Genomic DNA, 16,427 nt, shown 5'->3' with positions numbered 1-16,427 from the left:
ATTTGATCCCCACGATCGTGAAAAAACACACTAAATCACTTGATGTGTGTAACATATATAACACATAATACTTCCTTCAGTGTTCATAAACACTTGTTCATATGGACCTGTGGACTAAAGCTTAAACAGAGTCAAACACACACAGGCTTTGTTTAAAAGTATTTCAGGTCCAGAGGGCATGTCAGGAAATCCAGATTTCTCAACTCAGAGAGACTCGTTTGTGTTTTAGAGACTGACTGATTCACATGCTAATAACTGTAATGAGTCTTTCTCTCTGCACTGAACAGCTGCTCCCTCCATATGCTTGATTATCCACACAAACACTACCAGTGAAAATTATGAAATCTGCATCAAAAATACAATAAAAATTGTAAAAGTGTAAATCAGCTGTTTTCTCTGTGAATATATAGTAAAGTGTTATTTATTCCTGTGATTTTCAGCATCATTACTCCAGTCTTCAGTGTCACATGATCCTTCAGAAATCATTCTAATATGCTGATTTGATGCTCAAGAAACATTTATGATTATTATCAATGTTGAAAACAGTCATATTTCTGTGGAAACTGTCATACATTTTATTTTTCAGGTTTATTTGATGAAAATAAAGTTCAAAACAATTAAATACTACAGAAATTAAAGTAATCAAATGTAAAATAACATTGGATAGTCTTCATTGTAAAATTATTCTTCATTGTTCGTTGATTAACATTAATGACAGCAGCAGGTTTATTAGGCTGCTGTCACATTAAAGGGTTAGTTCACGCAAAAATTAAAATAATGTCATTAATTACTCTCCCTCATGTCGTTCCACACCCGTAAGACCTTCGTTCATCTTCAGAACACAAATTAAGATATTTTTGATGAAATACGATGGCTCAGCAAGGCCTGAGCAATGACATTTCCTCTCTCAAGATCCATTAAGGTACTAAAAACATATTTAAATCAGGTCATGTGAGTACAGTGGTTCAATATTAATATTATAAAGTGACGAGAATATTTTTGGTTCCCCCAAAAAATGAAATAATGACTTATTTAGTGATGGGCGATTTCAAAACACTGCTTCAGTTTTGTGTCGCATCATGATTCGGATCGTCTGTCAAACTGCTGAAATCACGTGACTTTGGTGCTCTGAACCGCTGATTCATAACACTCCGAAGCTTCCTGAAGCAGTGTTTTGAAATCGGCAATCACTAAATAAGTCGTTATTTTGGTGCATCAAAAATATTCTGGTGGCTTTATAATATTAATATTGAACCACTGTACTCACATGACCTGATTTAAATATGTATTTAGTACATTAATGGATCTTGAGAGAGGAAATGTCATTGCTCAGGCCTCACTGAGCCATCAGATTTCATCAAAAATATCTTAATTTGTGTTTTGAAGATGAACGAAGGTCTTATGGTGCGTTCAAACCAGACACGAATGAAGAGTTAAGCGCGAGTGATTTACATGTTAAGTCAATGCAAAGACGCGAATAGACATCCTGCCGTGTAATTGGCGCAAATGATGCAGCGCGAATTGAGCTTTTCGGTTGTTTGACGCGCGTAACGCGTGATTCGCGCGAAAAGCGCAAGTTGAAAAAATGTGAACTTTGGCGAAAATTCGCGCCGCATTAACCAATCAGGAACTTGCTCTAGTAGTGAAGTAGTGAGCTGAGGCTGAAATCCGAAACAACATGGAGGACAAAATCATTGTCGCTGTACATCTTATAGAAACAGGAATAAAGAGGATCTTGCTTGGAAGAAAGTGAGTGAGGAGGTTGGACAATCTGGCAAACGGTCTTTACTCAATTTGAGCTATATATATACATATTAAGACTACAAGCCAACTAAAGACGACCAATTGAGCTTATTCGCTGTAATTTACAATTATTTCCCCACTGACAAGTGTTTATTCAGAGGAAGTGTGCAGAAAACAGTGGGAGAGTCTGGGACACATAAAGGAGCGGGAGAGCCCCTCTCATGACGCAAATTTGCGTCTGTTGTGAAGTGAATTTCATGCGCAAATGAAGCGAGTAAACTCAAATGTTCAAGCGTCCAACTACGCAAAAACAAGTCGCGTCTGGTGTGAACGCACCATTACGGGTGTGGAACGGCATGAGTGTGAGTAATTAATTACATTATTTTCATTTTTGGGTGAACTAACCCTTTAAGAGCTGATGCACGGATCCAATATACTGTTACACAACATGCGTTTTCGTTTCCATTTTCATTTCAAAACTGGCTGTATTTACCTGAACAGTCACCAAAAAGGGCTTTTTGACATCATTTTGTTTGTATTTGACCGTTTAAGTGCAGTAAACCTCTCATAGTTACGACTCACAAGCTGTCTGAGAAGCGGCTTTATGTGCGCGACACTTATATAGATCAGTGGTGCGCGCTTTTGGTGTGAGCGCTAAACCTGCGGGAATGACTAAAATTATTAGCAACACAAGTACTATTCAACCAGAGATGAGTGAGGGTTGTTGATCAGATAAATGCAGGAATAATTAAAAATTGTAATTATTCCAGTCTTTTGGCCGGTTGTTTTCAAACCCGATTCCAAAAAAGTTGGGACACTGTACAAATTGTAAATAAAAACAGAATGCAATGATGTGGAAGTTTCAATATTTTATTCAGAATACAACATGGATGACATATCAAATGTTTAAACTGAGAAAATGTGTCATTTTAAGGGAAAAATAAGTTGATTTTAAATTTCATGGCATCAACACATCTCAAAAAAGTTGGGACAAGGCCATGTTTACCACTGTGTGGCATCCCCTCTTCTTTTATAACAGTCTGCAAACGTCTGGGGACTGAGGAGACAAGTTGCTCAAGTTTAGGAATAGGAATGTTGTCCCATTCTTGTCTAATACAGGCTTCTAGTTGCTCAACTGTCTTAGGTCTTCTTTGTCGCATCTTCCTCTTTATGATGCGGCAAATGTTTTCTATGGGTGAAAGATCTGGACTGCAGGCTGGCCATTTCAGTACCCGGATCCTTCTTCTACGCAGCCATGATGTTGTAATTGATGCAGTATGTGGTCTGGCATTGTCATGCTGGAAAATGCAAGGTCTTCCCTGAAAGAGACGACGTCTGGATGGGAGCGTATGTTGTTCTAGAACTTGGATATACCTTTCAGCATTGATGGTGCCTTTCCAGATGTGTAAGCTGCCCATGCCACACGCACTCATGCAACCGCATACCATCAGAGATGCAGGCTTCTGAACTGAGCACTGATAACAACTTGGGTTGTCCTTGTCCTCTTTAGTCCGGATGACATGGCGTCCCAGTTTTCCAAAAAGAACTTCACATTTTTATTCATCTGACTACAGAACAGTTTTCCACTTTGCCACAGTCCATTTTAAATGAGCCTTGGCCCAGAGAAAACACCTGCGCTTCTGGATCATGTTTAGATATGGCTTCTTTTTTGACCTATAGAGTTTTAGCCGGCAACGGCGAATGGCACGGTGGATTGTGTTCACTGACAATGTTTTCTGGAAGTATTCCTGAGCCCATGTTGTGATTTCCATTACAGTAGCATTCCTGTATGTGATGCAGTGCCGTCTAAGGGCCCGAAGATCACCCGGATCCAGTATGGTTTTCCGGCCTTGACCCTTACGCACAGAGATTGTTCCAGATTCTCTGAATCTTTGGATGATATTATGCACTGTAGATGATGATAACTTCAAACTCTTTGCAATTTTTCTCTGAGAAACTCCTTTCTGATATTGCTCCACTATTTTTGGCCACAGCATTGGGGTAATTGGTGATCCTCTGCCCATCTTGACTTCCGAGAGACACTGCCACTCTGAGAGGCTCTTTTTATACCCAATCATGTTGCCAATTGACCTAATAAGTTGTAAATTGGTCCTCCAGCTGTTCCTTATATGTACATTTAACTTTTCCGGCCTCTTATTGCTACCTGTCCCAACTTTTTTGGAATGTGTATCTCTCATGAAATCCAAAATGAGCCAATATTTGGCATGACATTTCAAAATGTCTCACTTTCAACATTTGATATGTTATCTATATTCTATTGTGAATAAAATATAAGTTTATGAGATTTGTAAATTATTGCATTCTTTTTTATTCACAATTTATACAGGTCCCAACTTTTTCGGAGTCGGGTTTGTAGCCTCGTCGAATCAGCAGAATGTTGACACGAGTCACAGTTTAACAGGTGTGAGAATACCAGCATACCGACACACCCGTGACTCCACCTGAATCTGACCACACTGATCTCAGAGCAGATTAGACGGGTGTGACACGCACCACAATGAACCTCAAATGTCAGATGAAATGACTTGATGAAGGCTTTGTCTCAAGACAGTCATTGTTCCTCTCAGATGTGAACTTTATTCATAGGGTTAACTCGAGCTCTAGTTGTTGAGGAGCTTTAGTTTGTGTCGTGTTGCTTGTTTTTACGGCTCAAGAAACAGCTCTCTGTGTTCAGGTTCGCTTACATAACAGAGGCCGGACTAATTATAATCCACCCGCGCTGATGTAGGCCGCTACACATGCCGAAGTTATTCAGATAATCACCTGAGCAACTTTTAAAGATGTAGTCGTTTTTTGAGTATGTTTCAGTATTAAAAAGGTATATGTGGGTTTAGTTACAGAACTTTAACATGTTATCGGTGTTTATTGAGACTCTTTTCTTTGGGATGAATTTCCTTTCATCCTGAAACATGTGGCAAACAGTCCGTAACTTCAGCGGGATCTTTGCCAGATCACCGTGACAACCGCTCGTCAGAATCCAGAGCGCTTGTGTTCCGGAGCGGAATGTCCGGAGAGACGCTAGTGAGACTTCATCCCAACAAACAAGTCGTCTTGGTTTCAGTCACAAAGACTGACCTGAAAAACATTTATGAGAAACAAGAGTTTGATTTGATCAGCTGTACTCAGTTTTTCATACAGTTTTTGCCTTTATTTGAGTTTTTGCCTATATTTTTATTATTAGCAGAAATTATATTAGATGATTTTATCAGCTATAGTCAGATTTTTATTTTTATTTATTTACACTTTTTCCCTTTATTTGAATTTTTTGCCTATATTTTTAATATTATAATTAGAAATTACATTAGATAAATTTATCAGCTGTAGTCATATTTTTTAGATTTTATTTATTTATTTATTTATTTTTAAATTTTTTGCCTTTATTTTTTGTCTATATTTTTAATATTATAATGATAAATTATATTAGATGATTTTATCAGCTGTAGTCAGATTTGTTTATTTTTATTTATTTAATTTAGTTAAATTTATTATTATTATTATTATTATTATTATTTACAATTTTTGGCTTTATTTGAGCTTTTTGCCTATATTTTTTATATTATAATGATAAATTATATTAGATGATTTTATCAGCTGTAGTTAGATTTGTTTATTTTTATTAATTAATTTAATTAATTTATTTATTTATTTATTTTTCCATTTTTGGCTTTATTTGAATTGTTGCCTATATTTTTAATATTATAATGAGAAATTATATAACATGATTTTATCAGCTGTAGTCAGATTTGTTTATTTTTATTTATTTAATTTAGTTACATTTATTATTATTGTTATTATTATTTATTTTTTTTTGGCTTTATTTGAGCTTTTTGCCTATATTTTTATATTTTAATGAGAAATTATATTAAATGATTTTATCAGCTGTAGTCAGATTTGTTTATTTTTATTTAATTAATTAATTTATTTATTTATTTATTTTTAAATTTTTTGGCTTTATTTGAGTTTTTGCCTATATTTTTTATATTATAATGAGAAATTATATTACATGATTTTATCAGCTGTAGTCAGATTTTTTAGATTTTATTTATTTATTTATTTTTTACATTTTTTGCCTTTATTTTTTGTCTATATTTTTATTAGTATAATGAGAAATTATATTAGATGATTTTATCAGCTGTAGTTAGAAAAAAAAATTAAAATAAATAAAAAAATCTTACTACAGCTGATAAAATCATCTATTATAATTTTTATATATATATATATATATATATATATATATACACACACACACACACACACAACACATTTAAATGTGTGTTCTGATTATAGTCACTTTATTAGTTAATGAAAACCTCTTGTAGTGCATTTATTAGTTGCTTCCTTCACAATTTTCTCAAATGGGCTTTTGAAAAAGTTTCTACAGGTTAAAATGAGTTTTTCAACCTCATAATGGGCATTTCTTTCTCTAACTAACTAACTATATCCAGTCTCACACCAGTAGAAATTGTACAGGAAGTTTGCAGATCTCTGATTCTCTCTGCAAACTTGATTCCGTATTCAAGTGCGACAACAGAGAGGCGTGGCCAGTGACCTCAGCAGAGCTGATTATAGCCACTGTTGTAATAGTGTAGCACCGCCCACTTCACCTGACCCTGCAGGAGATTAGAGAGAGAGAGAGAGAGAGAGAGAGAGAGGGAGGAGTGAGACACTGAATCTCTGCCTCACATTCAGCTCCAGTGTTGTTGTAATCAGACACTCGCAGGTGAACTTCCTGCCAGGTTTAGAGATGAACCGAGACAGAGGGAGTGGTTAGAAGGCAAGGTATTCAAACCTGCGTAACTCCTTCACTCTTCCTAACTCTCTCTCCGGGGGGAAACACAAACATGGATGCACAGACTGAACAGGAAGTGCCTCATTCTGGGACTGTTAAAGGAGAAGCCTGGAGTTTTCCTTCTGCTGCCGGAGAAACTTCAGACTCTCTGTTTTCTTTTTCTCACTGTTGTTTGGATTGCTGGATTTACAAACAAACCAACCTAAACAACGTTCCAGAAGTGCTGGCACACACGTGAAGCGTTCAGAGCAGGAGCGAGAGAGAGAAACCCGGGGATTTTCACAGACAAAAACCTTTTGTTTGCTGGAGTCAGTGAAACTGGAGGTTGAAGTAAAACTAGAGATGGAGTTTAAACCTCACTAAAGGCTTGTTTGCAACTATAAAGATTACTATCTATAAGTATGTGCTGTATTTGTGTCGTCTGCTGCTTTAAATGCTCCAGCTCTCTGGATTCTGATTGGCTGTCAGTGTTTTCATCGCTCATCAGCTGGAAAATATACTTGTGAAAGTGATTCTTGATGATTTTTAAGACGTGTTTGGTGTGAACGGGTGCAGTTACAGCATTTCACTTCAGGGGATTCGATGTAAACAGGAAAATGGATAGTAGAAGGTCAGATCAGTCGGCTGTGTTGACGTCATTTCGAACACTTTCCGATGAAGATTCAAGTCCTAATGGTGCATTAGATCATTTAAGCCTAAAATCTGAAGACTCGCTGGGATGCTTTCAGCCTTCGTTGTCGTCGTCGGATCCGTTTCTAGTGCAGGTCACCAGGGTGGAGACGTACATCGACGATGAGGAGAGCGTCCAGGAACCCGAGTGTCCGACTGTTGACGGAGAGCGTGAGGAGAAACGCGAGAGCCTAGTGGAAAGATCGCTCAAAGACGCTTCGGTTCTGAGCCGGACGGGCTTGAACGGGAAGCTCAACCGGTCACTGGATCTGTCGTCCCGCGTGTCGGGCGATTCCAGGAAAGAAACGCGTTCTTCGAGCCTTCACACGACCTCAGACGTCAGCAGCTGGAGGCGGTCAGTGCCTCTCTGCACACCTGCACCAGGTGAGGACGTCTCCATCGCTGATCAAGGGAATTCGGGAACAGGAGATTCAGTCTCCTCATTCTCAGGTCTTCAGACGGAGACAAAAGGCCTTTCAGAGACGGCGTCGGACAACAAGCCGCACAAAACCGGCGACAAATACCAGCTGCCCGCTCTGTTCAGCGGCCTGCGTGTGCTGAAGAAAGGAGCGCTGGGAGACGAGCGGGAGACGCTCTCGGAGATCAAACAGCGTGACGCGGACCGAGCGCTGCTCAATCTCAAACAGAAGGTCAACAAAGCCAAAGTCGAACAGCTCACCGGCACCGGTGTGGCGAAGAAGAAAAACGAACCCAGAAACTTGTCTGAAATCACCAGTTTGTTACAGAAAGCCACCCACGGAGAAACCACACGAGAGGAGTCTGTGGACCCGCCTGAAGTGACGGACAGCTGCGGTAAAGCGCTGACTGATTCCACATATGATGCTCTAAAGTCCAAATTATTCAGCTCTAAACCTGCTAAAAAGGATCTGGTGGATTTGGACGCTGTCAAGAAGAAGAAGAAGAGCGATAAAGAGCTGCTGAGGTCCATCTTTGAGAGACAGTCGAGCAAAGCTCCAGTCACTGACGTCAAGAGCCCGACCGAGGTCAAAGTATGTATTACTCGTGCAGATGATTTATGATCCTTCAGTTCAGTTCAGTTCAACAGGGTCTTTAGACAAAGCTTCAATAAAAAATACAAAAACAGAGCAGAAAATATTACATGAGACCCACACAACTCTTATAAAATTCATCTTAAAGTTCTATTTATCTAATACATGCATTCATTTCTAGCATCATAATAAAATATATTTTTTAGGTTTTATTTTTTGTTAGGTTTATTAGGTTTAATTTTATTAACTACCATTAAAATTTCCTGATAATTTCATTCAAGATGTTCATGTCTTTCTTTCTTCAGTGGAAAAGAAATGAAGGAAAACATTCCAGGATTTTTCTCCATATAGTGGACTTCACTGGGGTTCAACAGGTTGAAGTTCCAAATGTCAGTTTCAGTGCAGCTTCAAAGAGCTCTACATGATCCCAGACGAGGAATAAGAGTCTCATCTAGAGAAACCATCGGACATTTACTAAAAAAAATTAAAATATTATACACTTTTTAACCACAAATGCTCGTCTTGCTCTGCTCTGTAACGTTTCTGCTTGTTTGCAATGCAATTGTAAATAAAGATCTGCTGTTTGAATAAGTGCAGCGTTTTCTGTGATGCTCCACGCATGACGTAATCATGTTGGAAAAGTCACGCGTGACGTAGGTGGAAGTACTGCGGTAATGCGAAAATCGCCCGACATCGTTGTTTTACCTTTTTTTGCAAACGGCGTTTGACTTAGTCTTTGACGTTCTCTTTGTAAACACTGGATCGGTACTTCCGCCTACGTCACGTGACCTTTCCAACATGATTACGTCATGCGTGGAGCATCACAGAAAACGCTGCACTTATTCAAACACCAGATCTTTATTTACAATTGCATTGCAAACAAGCAGAAACGTTACAGAGCAGTGCAAGACGAGCATTTGTGGTTAAAAAGTATATAATGTTTATTTTTTTAGTAAATGTCTGATGGTTTCTCTAGATGAGACTCTTATTCCTCGTCTGGGATCATGTAGAGCTCTTTGAAGCTGCACTGAAACTGACATTTGGACCTTCAACCCGTTGAACCCCAGTGAAGTCCACTATATGGAGAAAATCCTGGAATGTTTTCCTTCATTTCTTTTCCACTGAAGAAAGAAAGACATGAACATCTTGGATGAGTAAATTATCAGGACATTTTCACTCTGAACTGAACTAATCCTTTAAAAACATGTTCTGGCATTGTAGTGTCAGTCAGTGCAGGTGATCCTTTCGCTCTGAACATCATACATGTGATCAGTCAGTCTGTGAAATTTGGCTCCAAATATATTTGTGTTTTGGTGAGGATTATCTTTCTTACAGTTGGATTTAATCCAGGTAACCACGCTGGTCTCAACTGGCAAGTAAAGTTTTATTTACTCATCAAAACCAGTTTTCACTTGCATTGTTGCAGTGTTAATCTCACATTCCTTGGTCTACTTTCGCTTTTTAAAGTGTTTTATAAATTAATTTAACTTTGGTTAGTTAAGAAATACTAAATATGAATACTGAAATAAATCAAATTCCAGCTAACAGGGAACGTTCTGACAACGTTCTTCCAGTAACGTTAATAGAACGTTTGCTCAAAGTTAACTGGTCTTTAATAACGTTCTCAAAATGTTATTCATACATCGTTAATAAGCGTTAAAATGTTTCAGAACGTTCAGAGAACATTCAAAAGTAACGTTCACATAATGTTTGAAAAATGACGTTCACACAACCATGAAAAAACTTTTTAAAACATTCAAAAACTGGATGTTTTGAACGTTCAGAAATATCGTTTTCATGGGAACGTAAGCAAAACGTTCAAAACGTTGTGTTTCTTCCCAGTCTGAAGTCACGTCTCCGTCCGATGGTGAGGACCGAACGCCTGGACGTCTGCAGGCCGTCTGGCCTCCGCCCAAAGAGGATGGCGAGGAGAAGGTCGGACTGCGTTACACTGAAGCAGGTGAGCGATTTTCACAAACTCTTACACTGCCAACAAATGGATGAACTGTATGAAGTTAACCGTATTGTGGGTAAAAGTAGCATCTGCACTTTCAACAATCTCTGGGATCAGATCAAACATACCAGAGTCAAAAGTTTATTTAAGAAATGAACACTTTTATTCATCAAGGACGCATTAAACTGATCAAAAGTGACAGTAAAGACATTTATAATGTTTCAAATAAATGATCTTTCTATTCATCAAAGAATCCTGACGAATAAAATGTATCGCAGTTTCAACACTGATCATAATAATCATAAATGTGCTCTATGTTTTGCGGTGTCATGTGATGCTGTTAATCAAATGCAAAGCAGCATCCTCGAACAGCTGAACACAGGCACTTGATTTATCAAATTACACAAAGCCTGTTAATCGCTTCTGACTCGTAACAAAACCAGCCGCACTGGTACATCCAGCTCTGACCTTAAGGGCGAAGAACTCCAACTAGGGCAGTTCAAACTCCAGATGGGTGTGAAGTCCAGACGCGCGTGAGCTTCAGATAACATCGCAGTGCTCGACTGAACGTGTAAAACATTAAGTTATGAAAACATTATTTCTGAATGATCTGAGCGTTCTGAAACAAGTAGCAGCTTAGATGAATTAAAACATTATTTTTGCAGTTTGTGTAGGTCAAGTCAGCTTTATTTCTACAGCGCTTTATGCAATACATATCGTTTCAAAGCAGCTTTACGGTGATAAACAGGAGAATAACTTGAGGTTATGAATCAAGCTGAGGTTCTGCTGATACAGTAGTGTCATTATTGAGCGTGTCTGTTGTTTTGTGGTCCTCAGAGCACCAGGCCGCGCTCCTGCAGCTGAAGAGAGAGTGTAAAGAGGAGCTGGAGAAACTGCATGTAAGTGTCGCTCCATTCTCATCAGAGCTGCAGTACTGAGAGACAACACTAGATGTCATGAGAGACGGTGTAATCGAGCCCCGTTCGGAGCGTCAGTAACAGAATCAGATGGATTTCCTCTTTAAGAAACACGTACGGCTGTTTCTGAGTGGGTTATTGTAGTTAGCTAAAACTAAAAGCATTTAAAATAATTGTTACTTGAAATAAAATAAACTTGAAACGAAATATACACAATTTTACACACAATATTTTTGTAATTCTGGCTAAATTATATTATATATTACATATAATATATTATAAATAATATAATGAAATAATGGATTAATATTTTTAATCTAATAAAAATATTATATTAAATTATATTAATGTAAGAAAATATTTTTATTTCACATATTATATATAATATATACATTGATATATACATATAATATATACAAATTGTTTATATATATATATATATATATATATATATATATATATATATATATATATATATATTCACACACCTTGAACTAGTTTCTTGCTGAAATAACATAAATAAATAACATTTCTTAATTTCATTTAGTTTAACTTTACCAAAATAATTAAACCTGAAATAAATATATAAAACGATAGTCATAAAAACTAATACAAATGAAAAAAACACATAATATTTGATGTATACATATAATATATATATGTTATTATATATTTATATTACATTAATTAATTTCTTCCTGAACTAAAAATAACATAAATAAATAAAATAAATAACATTTCTTAATGTCATGTATTTTAACTTGTACCAAAATAACAAAACCTGAAATACAAGACTACATAGACATATTAAAAAAAACTAATATAAATGACAAAAACACACAATATTTGATATATACATATGATATATACCATTTATTTTATATATATATATATATATATATATATATATATATATATATAATTTTGATAATAAATAAATAATAAATTCATATGTTGTGTGTGTGTGTGTGTATATATATATATATATATATATATATATATATATATATATATATATATATATATATATATACAATATTTAATTTCTTCCTAAAATAAAAAATGACATAAATAAAATAAATACCAATTCTTTTTTTTCTCATTTATCTTAATAAAAAATATATAGACTAGTTTAAATAAAACTAACACAAATGATAAAAACGCACAACAAAATTACTGAAATTGAAAATGGAAAATATATATATAAAAGCTATTGTAATATCTCAGTGATACTATAATTATTTATTCTAAATTATTATTTTTCCTTAAGCATAACATGATTAATGAATAATTTACAATAAGACCAGGAATGTATCATGAAAACAGTAAATCCTCCATGTCATAGTGATTGTAAGGTAATGGATAACCAGATGCTGATTTAATCTCACTCTCCTGCAGTCTCTAAATTCATTCAGCATTCAGTTTTTCTCCTGCTGTCAGTTTAGCACTAAATGCAGATTTACTTCAAGGCTTGATGCGCCAAGATATGAAGACAGCTCCCAGCAGTCCATTTGCAGTCTGGACAATATGACGTTTTATCATTTTTGAAAGTATATAAAACCATCAAGAGCCGATGCGGAAAATCAGTGACGTAGACGCAGTATAGTTTTACGAGCACAACGTCACGTGTGCTTTATGATCGACCCTGAAAGCCAAACTCTCTCTCAGGTTCAACACTTCTGCTCAGGGAGCTGGTTTGCATTGTAATAATAGTTCGATTTTTTGCATTTTTAATCAAATAAATGCAGCTTTAGTGAGCAGAAAAGACTTCTTTCAAAAAACATTAAAAAATGTTAATTATTGCAGACCGGCAGTGTATATTGTGTATATATATATTGATTTTGTCATCACATTGAGCCTGTCTGCCAGAGAAGACATCTCGTTTTCATAAGCACCCTTGCCCGTTGCTGCAGGTTAATGTATTTCCAGTGTTTAATGTGGTGACCTTTGACTGTAAACAGTGATATTGAATGTGAGGGCAGCTTGAAGGGAAGCCATGATGTTCTGATGGACTCCAGATGCTCCTGGCTGCTCCTCGTATGAAATAAGATGATGGTTTACTGCTGAACGTGTCTCGAGATCTCATCTGTAAAGCTGCGGTCGGAGCTGTCGCGTTCGCTCAGGAAAGCCCTCCATTATTTCTGATTGAAGAAAGAGTCTGAATGTGCCGCTCTGATCCAGCGGCTATACTCACACAAACAGTCAGCGTACTGACTGAAATCATTTCAGATGTTACGTGTGATTTGGTGTTTTTGTATTTTGGTCATTTTTAGGTAAATTCTGAATTTCACTTAACCAATAACTTACTACACAGCACAATCCCCAGAGTTAAATCAGCTCTGCTCAGAGTACATATGGTCCCTCTGTAAATGTGTTAAAATAACACTAAGCAGAGTTCAATTTAATGAGATAATTAAGCAATTAATTAAGTAATGATTGAGCATTAGTGATGAACACCTGCTGTTAACAAGCAGAATCACTGAAGAAATGACTGCAAGTGACTTATCACAGCCTTATTAATTGCTTAATTATCTCATCATCTCTAACTGTGCTTCAGTGTTATTTTAACACTAATTAGAGAGGGAACAAATATACTCTGAGCAGAGTTGATTTAACTCTGGGGATTTTGCTGTGTAGATTTGTACATTTTCTGAAGGATATATATCATATCACTAACATACTGTTTTACATGTGTATGAATCCAGGCGGATTTCGAGCTACGGCTTTTCCAGGTCCGAGGCGAGCATGCAGAGGTCGTGGCCCGTTTGGAGTCTGTCATCGACAGGATGCAGCAGGATCAGGCGTGTAGCTCCATACGGGAGCGCGGTGAGCTGCAGGAGGTGTGTGTCTCCACCGAAGACGACCTGCCGCCCAAAAGCTTCCGCAATGTGTGCGTCCAGACCGACCGCGAGACCTTCATCAAAACCCCCGAGGGTGAAGAAACAAGACCAGTGCTGAACACCAGCTCCAACCTTCCCAAAAAACTAAACCTGGACTCCATCAGTGTGAGTTTGGGTGTCAGCCCAGGAGCTCCTCCTCCACCTCCTCCTCTTCCAGGTAGCTCCGCCCCCCTTCTTCCTCCTCCCCCTCCTCCACCTTTACCTGGGCTTGCACCTGCCCCGCCCCCACCTCCTCCTCTCCCTGGAGCTCCTCCTCCTGCTCCACCCCTTCCAGGTGCATATGCTCCACCCCCACCACCTCCCCTCCCTGGAGCTCCTCCTCCTGCTCCACCCCCACCTGGTCTACCCGGAGCCCCGCCTCCCCCTCCACCCATGCCGGGCTTTGGCGGCCCACCTCCGCCTCCCACTCTCGGCTGGTCTGGATTCGGACAGGCGGCTGAGAAAGCGCCGCGTAAGCCCGCGGTGGAACCGGCCTGTCCCATGAAACCGCTTTACTGGAACCGCATTCAGATTCAGGACAACAAGTAAGTCCTCTCCACCCAGAAATGATCATTCTGTCTGTCTGTCTTTTTTTTTTTTTTGCCATACAATGAGAGTCAATGAGTTTTAATGATATTTGGTTTCCAACTTTCTTCAAAATATCTGCATTTGTGTTCCACAGGAAAAAGTCATGATGGTTTGGAAATACCCCGTTCGCTCAAAAAAATTTGCATTCTTTTGCAAAAGTTTTGTGTTCCCCCGAGAAACTTTCCATTACTCGCAAAACTATTGCACTTTGTGTTCCCCCGAGAAACTTTGCGTTCACTTGCAAAACTATTGCGTTCCCTCAAGAAACTTTTGCGTTCCCCTGAGAAACTTTGCGTTCACTCGAGAAATGTTGCGTTCATTCGCAAAACTATTGCGTTCCTCCGAGAATCTTTTGCGTTCACTTGCAAAACTATTGCGTTCCTCCGAGAAACTTTTGCGTTCACTTGCAAAACTATTGCGTTCCTCCAAGAAACTTTTGCGTTCACTTACAAAACTATTGCGTTTCCCTGAGAAACTATTGCGTTCCTCCGAGAAACTTTTGCGTTCACTTGCAAAACTATTGCATTCCCCCGGGAAACTTTGTGTTCTCTCACAAAACTATTGCGTTTCCCTGAGAAACTATTGCGTTCCCCTGAGAAACTTTGCGTTCACTTGCAAAACTATTGCGTTCCTCCGAGAAACTTTGCGTTCACTTGCAAAACTATTGCGTTCCTCCGAGAAACTTTTGCGTTCACTTACAAAACTATTGCGTTTCCCTGAGAAACTATTGCGTTCCCCTGAGAAACTTTTGCGTTCACTTGCAAAACTATTGCGTTTCCCTGAGAAACGATTGCGTTTCCCTGAGAAACTATTGCGTTCCCCTGAGAAACTTTGCGTTCACTTGCAAAACTATTGCGTTCCTCCGAGAAACTTTGTGTTCACTCGCAAAACTGTTGCGTTTCCCTGAGAAAATTTGCGTTCACTCGAGAAATGTTGCGTTCATTTGCAAAACTATTGCGTTCCTCCGAGAAACTTTTGCGTTCACTTGCAAAACTATTGCGTTCCTCCGAGAAACTTTTGCGTTCACTTACAAAACTATTGCGTTTCCCTGAGAAACTATTGCGTTCCTCCGAGAAACTTTTGCGTTCACTTGCAAAACTATTGCGTTCCCCCGAGAAACTTTGTGTTCTCTCACAAAACTATTGCGTTTCCCTGAGAAACTATTGCGTTCCCCTGAGAAACTTTGCGTTCACTTGCAAAACTATTGCGTTCCTCCGAGAAACTTTGCGTTCACTTGCAAAACTATTGCGTTCCTCCGAGAAACTTTTGCGTTCACTTACAAAACTATTGCGTTTCCCTGAGAAACTATTGCGTTCCTCCGAGAAACTTTTGCGTTCACTTGCAAAACTATTGCGTTTCCCTGAGAAACGATTGCGTTTCCCTGAGAAACTATTGCGTTCCCCTGAGAAACTTTGCGTTCACTTGCAAAACTATTGCGTTCCTCCGAGAAACTTTGTGTTCACTCGCAAAACTGTTGCGTTTCCCTGAGAAAATTTGCGTTCACTCGAGAAATGTTGCGTTCATTCGCAAAACTATTGCGTTCCTCCGAGAAACTTTTGCGTTCACTTGCAAAACTATTGCGTTCCTCCGAGAAACTTTTGCGTTCACTTACAAAACTATTGCGTTTCCCTGAGAAACTATTGCGTTCCTCCGAGAAACTTTTGCGTTCACTTGCAAAACTATTGCGTTCCCCCGAGAAACTTTGTGTTCTCTCACAAAACTATTGCGTTTCCCTGAGAAACGATTGCGTTTCCCTGAGAAACTATTGCGTTCCCCCGAGAAACTTTGTGTTCTCTCACAAAACTATTGCGTTTCCCTGAGAAACTTTGTGTTCTCTCACAAAACTATTGCGTTTCC

The 16,427-nt window shown here is 38.2% G+C and overlaps 1 protein-coding gene across 3 annotated transcripts in view; it reads left to right on the top strand.

Moving 5' to 3' along the window:
* The first annotated feature begins 6,477 nt into the window (after window positions 1-6,477).
* Window positions 6,478-16,427, top strand: part of LOC137006347 (formin) — a 94,589-nt gene continuing 84,639 nt past the window's right edge. For all 3 annotated transcript variants that reach the window (XR_010892505.1, XM_067367015.1, XM_067367016.1), the window contains exons 1-4: window positions 6,478-8,232; window positions 10,075-10,192; window positions 11,024-11,085; window positions 13,809-14,527. Coding sequence is in view for 2 of the 3 variants with exons in the window: in XM_067367015.1 (XP_067223116.1) it covers window positions 7,150-8,232; window positions 10,075-10,192; window positions 11,024-11,085; window positions 13,809-14,527 (1,982 nt within the window). In the remaining variant the exon portion in view is untranslated. The remainder of the gene's footprint in view (window positions 8,233-10,074; window positions 10,193-11,023; window positions 11,086-13,808; window positions 14,528-16,427) is intronic.

Source organism: Chanodichthys erythropterus, chromosome 18 (assembly GCF_024489055.1).
Source record: "Chanodichthys erythropterus isolate Z2021 chromosome 18, ASM2448905v1, whole genome shotgun sequence".
NCBI lineage: Eukaryota > Metazoa > Chordata > Actinopteri > Cypriniformes > Xenocyprididae > Chanodichthys > Chanodichthys erythropterus.
The sequence above is the reverse complement of the archived record's forward strand: the minus strand, read 5'-3'. Positions and strand labels throughout refer to the sequence as shown.